The sequence below is a fragment of the Myotis davidii genome, unplaced genomic scaffold (genome assembly GCF_000327345.1).
Source record: "Myotis davidii unplaced genomic scaffold, ASM32734v1 scaffold1949, whole genome shotgun sequence".
NCBI lineage: Eukaryota > Metazoa > Chordata > Mammalia > Chiroptera > Vespertilionidae > Myotis > Myotis davidii.
The window spans coordinates 746183-753882 of record NW_006300366.1 but is presented as its reverse complement, the minus strand read 5'-3'; the positions used below and the strand labels follow the sequence as shown (position 1 = coordinate 753882).

General features: G+C 49.5%; 1 protein-coding gene across 7 annotated transcripts in view; it reads left to right on the top strand.

Annotated features, from left to right (window-relative positions):
• The window catches only part of ACIN1 (apoptotic chromatin condensation inducer 1), a 36566-nt gene extending 29417 nt beyond the window's left edge, over window positions 1–7149 (top strand). For 4 of the 7 annotated variants that reach the window (XM_006776784.1, XM_006776782.1, XM_006776786.2 and 1 more), the window contains 10 exons: window positions 1620–1662; window positions 2528–2661; window positions 2759–2911; window positions 3377–3518; window positions 4037–4182; window positions 4499–4606; window positions 4743–4850; window positions 5033–5357; window positions 5467–5567; window positions 6238–7149. In XM_006776784.1, the coding sequence (XP_006776847.1) occupies window positions 1620–1662; window positions 2528–2661; window positions 2759–2911; window positions 3377–3518; window positions 4037–4182; window positions 4499–4606; window positions 4743–4850; window positions 5033–5357; window positions 5467–5567; window positions 6238–6570 (1593 nt within the window). In that variant the 3' untranslated portion in view covers window positions 6571–7149. The remainder of the gene's footprint in view (window positions 1–1619; window positions 1663–2527; window positions 2662–2758; window positions 2912–3376; window positions 3519–4036; window positions 4183–4498; window positions 4607–4742; window positions 4851–5032; window positions 5358–5466; window positions 5568–6237) is intronic. The other 3 variants (XM_006776785.2, XM_015572470.1, XM_006776783.2) reach the window with 2 other exon arrangements.
• The last annotated feature ends 551 nt before the right edge of the window (window positions 7150–7700 follow it).

Here is a 7700-nt window from a genome sequence, read left to right as displayed (position 1 = left end):
TTCCTGCTTCTTACAGGCCATCTCATCAGGGACTGCAAGATGATGCCCCTACAGAGCTGGGACTGATGTCTCTGCCCCTTTTTCCCCCTGTGCCCCTCGCTGAGCCTGGCTACCACCAGTGAACTATATTGACATCATGGAAACTGGGCAGCGTCCCCCCACACGTTTCCCTCCCGCCCCCCCTGCGCCCCTGGGAGGACTCTGGCATTGCCGTGCTGACCACCACGCCGTGCGCCCACCTTTTTTGCCAACCCAACCCCCCACCAATTGCACAGCGCCTAGCAGGGAGGGCTCATTCTGATTGGACCGGCGGTTGACTAGATACAGTACACAGTGAGGTGCGATTGGCTGAACTGAAGATCCCAGGTGTGAGATGGTACCTGGAACATTTGTCATATTCCTAGTTTATTTTCCTCTTTATTTTCTTCTTTTTATTTTATGTTTTATTTTAATTTTTTCTTTTTCTTTATTTTCCTGATTTCTTTATTGGATTTATTTATTTGGTTCATGTTTTTCCTGTTTTAATTAAGACTTTTTTTTTTCTTCTCACTAACTTACCCATCAAGAGCAGCCTGGCTAGGGGTCAGACTGGCCCTTAACGGAGACCAGGGAGACTTGGTTAGACTACACAGATGGGACTGTGGGGGGTGGATGGTGAAAGGTTATTTTATCAAGAGGGTACTTCCCTGCCCTTAAGGGTGGTAGTTCTTAGTTTTTCCAGAAATAAGCATTAAGTCTAAAAATGCTCTATTCCCCTTTTCTCTCTCTCTTCCTCTTTTTGTTCTGTCCATAGTCTTTCTCCCACTGAGTGTTTGGGACAGAAAATTACTTGAAATCAACTTTGGAGGTTTCTAGTCCTTGGCAGAGCCCCTAAGGCTTAAGCCCTGCTCAGAAGGAAACAGTAAGGCTTTACTAGAGTTGCACAATGCTTGGAAAGTCTGAGACTCTCCTGGGGACAGTCTGCCCTTCATAGAAACCTTCCTCTACCAAAGACACCTTAAAATTCTTTCCGGGCACTTTTTGCAGGGCCTCACCTCCAGTGGGTCCAGTGCTGCCCTTTTCCAGTGTGGTGGGGGTCTGGACAATCTTGACAGCTGTCTTAACAACGACTCAAAGCCACTGTGAGTGGACGTCAGACTGGACATTGAGAAAAGGAGGATGGTTACCTTTTTAAAGTTGGTTTCCTCATGTTTTCCCCAAACTAGCAAGGAAGACTTAGGAGGCCAGATGACCCAGTTCTGGGCACAGCCTGGGCTTGGTGTCCTCTTACCCCATAGAGACAGTGGAAGAGGCTCTGACCAACAACTTGGAAGGGCTGGGAGGCTACTGAATTCCTCTTCCAGCTTATTTCTGGTTAAGCTAATGCATAGGTGTGGTATGAGCTAGAGGACTTTTCCCTGCTGTGATGTTTGGTTTTATTTTTTTTCTCTGTTTCTCTAACTTGCATTGATTCTGCTTCGTTTTTGCCGTTTGCTGCTTCTGTTTTGGTCTCTGTCTGTCTCTGTGTCTCTCTCTCTGTGTCTTTGAAGCTTAAGCTAAGACTGCCCCATCTAACCTCCTTCCCCCCTCTCTGTGGGGTGTGTCTCTTTCTCTTTTTTCCCCTTTTCTTCTCTATACAGAGTTCGCTGCCTAAATCATTCAAGAGGAAGATCTCCGTTGTCTGTAAGTCTAGCCCCAAATCCCTGATAAAGGCCAAGAATAGCATAAAAACCAGAGTTCACAGAGAAATAAATTCCCATTCTCTCTCAATGGCATTCTTGGGTCACCCACTCCTGCCTCATGACGTCCACACAGCAAATCTACAACTTTTTGGCATAAGTAGGGTTCCATTTTGAAACTCAAAACATTAAATAATCCCTGTCATTTTTCCCCCGTCACATTTCTTTCTCAACTCTAGTGAGGTAGGTTGTGAGAAGTTTCACCATTTCTTAGTGTAGTCCTACATGTATTTATTCTTTCAGGTATCTGAACTCTCAAAACCAGGAGTGGGTTTGAGGGAATCCTATATAGTGTTTACCAGTTTATCCCTTATTCTAAGAGATTATCTGAGGAAAAGAGTGCCCCACACTTCAAACAGTAACATGTTTAACATTTTTCCAGTGAGGAACTCTAAATTGACAAAAGTGTAATAGATCTTTATAACTTAAATATCAATCTGTAGTGTGAAAATTAACCTAAAGCATAATCGGATCACATCATGATCTTAGATTTTAGTATTATGGTTTTGGTTTTTTTTTCTGCATTACCATATCCTCCTCAATCTTTCTTACCCAGAACTTTAGGTATTTCTACCACTAAAAATTTAAACTGGTTACTCTTCCTTGTTGCCTTCAGAGATGAATAGCTTTCCTTTGTCAGAAAGTGGCTCCAGTCCTTTTATTTTAAAGCATGGCTTCCCCAGTCCCCAAATACAAGTTCCTTAAGTTAACCTTTTACTAAAATCCCAACTGAAGGCTATCTGGGTGTTGTATGAACCAGTAGAGGGCCTGAGGCCGTCTAACTTTTGGGTCCTATTTCTTGGCAACAGCAGCTGCCAAGGGGGTGCCAGGTGGAAACAGTGACACAGAGGGGGGCCAGCCTTGTCGGAAGCGGCGTTGGGGAGCCAGCACAGCCACCACACAGAAGAAACCCTCCATCAGTATCACCACCGAATCACTCAAGGTGAGGTGGGAGGAGCCAGGGAAGGGAGGATGAGACACATTGAGGTGGGAGTAGACATGGGCCCAGTGTAACGGGGTGGGGGGTATCTGTGTCCCAGAGCCTCATCCCCGACATCAAACCCCTGGCGGGGCAGGAGGCTGTTGTGGATCTTCATGCTGATGACTCCCGAATCTCTGAGGATGAAACCGATCGCAATGGTGACGATGGGACCCATGACAAAGGGCTGAAAATATGCCGGACCGTTACTCAGGTAAGGCTCCTTCACCCCAGAGTTGAGTGAGGGAGTAGTGGAGGCAGAGCAAGCAACCGAGGAGCTATGATGGAGTCTGCCGAGAGTTGGGTTAATTGGTTCTTTTAGGAATCCGTGGACTACTAAATCCAACCTGTTGCCTGTAATAAAGTTTTATTAGAACACAGTCACATCAGTTCATGTACTCTTGTCTGTGGTTCCTCTATGTTATAAAGTCAGAGTTGAATAGTTGGAACAGAAACTGTAATGGCTCACAAAGCCTAAAAATATTTACTATCTTACCCTATCCAGAAGAAAATCTATGGAACTCCTGGCTTAGTTTTCCTCATGACAGAGTTGAGGCATTAACAATCCCAAGATGTGGGAAGACATGCTGGGTTAACTACGACCCTCTCTCACAGGAAACCAGAGGCTGAAAAGAATATGCTAATGTTTAAGAATTCCTCCGCATCTGATTCTTAATAGGTAGTACCTGCAGAGGGCCAGGAGAATGGGCAGAGGGAAGAAGAAGAAGAAGAAAAAGAGCCTGAAGCAGAACCCCCTATACCTCCCCAGGTTTCAGTAGAGGTGGCCTTGCCCCCACCTGTGGAGCATGAAGTAAAGAAAGGTGGGTGAATCACTGAGTGAAACAGTGCAACTCCCCGAATCCCAGAGCACTTTATTTGGACTTCTTTTAATGTTTTCCAGCCTTATATAGTATTGTACATATCTGTCTTTCTCTGCCCCTCCTAAGTTATTAAGCTACTTCAAGGCTAGTTTTGACTCTGTTTAATCTTTGAATCCCCGACATCATTAGCCCCTAGACAATACCTTGCACATTATAGGTGCTCAACACATTTAGATGGAAGAGTGACTCCTGAGTCGGGAAAAGTCATGTTGCCCTGGTCCTTGTGGCTCCGTTGGTTGAGTGTCGTTCCATGTACCAAATGGTGGGCACATGCCTGGTTTTCGGGCTTGATCCCCAGTAGGGGGCATGCAGGAGGTAGCCAATTGATATTTCTCGCATCTCTGTTTCCCTCTCCCTCTCCCTCCCTCTCTCTCTCTCTCTCAAAAGAAAAAAAAAAATCAACCAAAAAAAGTCATGTTGTTCCCTACTAAAAACCATTTGTGTGCTCTATTTGTTAGTGACTTTAGGAGATACTTTAACACGACGTTCCATTAGCCAGCAGAAGTCTGGAGTTTCCATTACAATTGATGATCCAGTGCGAACTGCTCAGGTGCCCTCCCCACCCCGGGGAAAGATCAGTAACATCGTGCACATCTCCAATTTGGTAAGTTATTTTTCCCACAGTGCAGCCTGGTTGAGTTTGAGCTTTGGACTCATACTTCTTAGGTTCAACTCCTAAAAAGACAGATTGAGCGAGTTACTTAACCTCACAGTCTGTCTTTTCATCTGAAAAATGGGGAGGAAAAAATACCACCTTGCAGAGTTTTCTTAGAATTTGCAGAAGGGCTGGCACATAACGCCTTAGGGAGTGTCACCGTTCTTCTCACAGTCCTACCAGAGGGTTCCTCACTCCTGTGACAGCGGCTTGGGAAATCTTGATATTAGTTATCTCAGTATTGTTCTTCCGCTTTCATTGGCAGGTTCGACCCTTCACTTTGGGCCAACTGAAGGAATTGCTGGGACGTACGGGAACTCTGGTGGAAGAGGCCTTCTGGATTGACAAGATCAAGTCTCATTGCTTTGTAACGGTGAGGAGCAGATGAAGCTCTAGGTTATGGCATGTTTCTTTTTTGTGACCAGCGTGGCAGGTTTGAGGGCATTGTAGCAAGTGGGCGAGATTAAAGGCCTGTTATGACCCCTCTGCCTTCTCCCTTCCCCCGCCAGTATTCAACAGTAGAAGAAGCAGTTGCTACTCGCACGGCTCTACATGGGGTCAAATGGCCCCAGTCCAATCCCAAATTCCTTTGTGCCGACTATGCTGAGCAAGATGAGGTAAGAAACTGGTAGGGGCAGGGGAGGCCATCTTCTCCTGAGATTCCTTTCTCTCTCCTCCCTCCTATTTGGTTCCTTTATTTAAACCAGGGGCTCCGAAGCGTCTGTCCTCTGGTACCTAGGCCCCTTCTGTGGGAGTGATGTCTCTATCCTGACTGTCCTTGTCCCTCCTCTACTCACAGCTGGACTATCACCGGGGCCTCTTAGTGGACCGTCCCTCTGAAACTAAAACAGAGGAGCAGGGGGTACCACGGCCCCTGCATCCTCCACCCCCGCCGCCAGCCCAGCCACCACAGCATCCCCGAGCAGAGCAGAGGGAGCAGGAGCGGGCAGTGCGGGAACAGTGGGCAGAGCGGGAACGGGAAATGGAGCGCCGGGAGCGAACTCGATCAGAGCGTGAATGGGATCGGGACAAAGTTCGAGAAGGGCCCCGTTCCCGATCACGGTCCCGTGACCGCCGTCGCAAGGAACGTGCGAAATCCAAAGAAAAGAAAAGTGAGAAGAAAGGTACTTAGCTGTGGGGCACACATATCCGCCGGTACATGGCACAGGGACCCAAGTGGGATGGGACATGGAGTGCTGTGCGTCAAGTCTGACTCATTTTCTTGCACCTCAGAAAAAGCTCAGGAGGAACCACCGGCCAAGCTTCTAGATGACCTTTTCCGCAAGACCAAGGCAGCTCCCTGCATCTACTGGCTCCCACTCACCGACAGCCAGGTGGGTGCCGGCCTTCCTGCCGGGCTCAGAGCTGCAGCAAGGCTGGGGCCCAAGGAACGGCTTAGGGTAATAAGGGAAGAAACAGCATCATGGAAAGAGGCAGTTTTAAGAAACAGTTGATGAGACTGTCCTGTAGAGAAGCCAAACCTGAGAGGGTGGAGGTAGACACAAAGACAGGAACTGTGTTCACATATCCTAGGAAGCTGGCTGTGCCAGTCATGCTTCTTAAAAATTAATTTCAGGTAGCAGAGAAATCTGTTTTATAAGCTCACCCATTTCTCTTTTTAATACATAGGGTTTTTGCTTTTTAAATTTGTTTCTTTGTAACAGGCCTTTGGGGAATTTTAGGTTTATGCCACTCAACTAAAGAGAAAAGAGATTTGTTCACATGTAGGCAACTAGGGAAATACCAGAGGCCTGCTATGTCTGGTGCCCACTACCTGCTGTGAATGTAAAAGATAAACACTTGGAGGAACTGGGACTCTGAGGCAAGGACAAATGTCATTGTTGCGTGCCCCTCCCCGCCCCCACCACACACATATTCTTCCTGCTTAACAGCAAAGCCAACAGTGACCCTGAGCTAGGAGTTCCTGGTCTAGGTGCAAATAGACAAAAGCAGGACTGATGTGAGCTGGACTGAAATGCCTGTTGCCTTTCCTGCCGGCTGCAGATTGTTCAGAAGGAGGCAGAGAGGGCTGAACGGGCCAAGGAACGGGAGAAGCGGCGGAAGGAGCAAGAAGAAGAAGAGCAGAAGGAACGGGAGAAGGAAGCAGAGCGGGAGCGGAACCGACAGCTGGAGCGAGAGAAGCGGCGAGAGCACAGCCGAGAGCGGGACCGGGAGAGAGAGAGGGACCGGGAACGTGACAGGGGGGAGCGTGACAGGGATAGGGAAAGGGAACGGGACCGGGAACGAGGCAGGGAGAGGGACCGCAGAGATACCAAGCGCCACAGCAGGAGCCGGAGTCGGAGCACACCTGTGCGGGACCGGGGTGGGCGCCGCTAGCTGGAAAACAGTAGGGAGAGCTGCAGGCATCAGCCACCCTGCCCCGGGGTGGGGGCTCAAGGCCACAGCGGGATAGGTACAATCTCTTTCATGCCATTTGCCCAGTGCTGAAGTATGGCTGCCACCTGTCCCTACATACCAAATGGAGCAGTGGCCATCTTCCTCCCCTGTACCCCATAACCTATCTCGGGATTTCGCCCTCTCCTCTCATTTCCCATGAAGTCTGTGAGAGGGAAGAGCTCGGTTAGAGAGGGAGGTGGTGGCCCAGAGTTGGGGAACAGCCAGAAGCCCCAACCGTTTTCACTTTTTCTCCATCCTGTTCACCACCTCCTTTGGGTACTCACACCCCCTCTTGGGAACAGCTGGGGCCAGGACTGGGTCACCTATGAGCTGAATCAGCCTCTCCTGAGTCCCAGGGCCCCTGCAGTTCCCAGTCTTTCTGTCCTGCAGCCCCTGCCTTCTGCCCACCGGTTTCACTTTATATCCACCTTTTCCTTTTGTTCAATTTTTATTTTTATTTTTTTTATTATTAAATGATGTGGTCTATGGAAAAATAATAAAAATCTGACTTAGTTTTAACTAGTGTGTGAGTGGCTTTCCTTGGGTAGGGCCCTGGGTGATGGTGGATTTTGGCCGGAGCCAGCATAGCTTTGCGCAGACTGCTGCTTCCCAGAGCCGCAATGACCACCTCCTTCCCTGCCTCGGCTCTAATCATACAGATAAGGGGCTACTTCACTGGTGGGTAGCGGGTAAGGCCCCCTGGGTCCCGCTGGAGGCATTTTGGTCACCTGCTTTTCACCTTCAAGGTGCCGCCCACAACTGCCGCCAGGGGGCGGCAGCCGCCCGCCCGGTAGGCGCCGGTTAATGAGCTTCCCAAAAAGGCTCCACTCCCCACCTCCGTTCCCGCCAGCCTAGCTTCCTGGGCCCAGCCCGGGGACTCCCTGGACCTTTATGCCATCCTGAAGCGCACCCCAGCAGGCTCGCTACTGTGTCCTGCACCGGTTGCCCAAATGCCGCCGCCTTGCGGCCAGGGTCCATACCAGCCCCCGAGGCCGGTCCGCGAGCGCAAGCGGGCCTCTCCGCAGTGGCCCCTAATTCCCTCCTAGCCTCCAGCTCGCCCTGCGACCCCG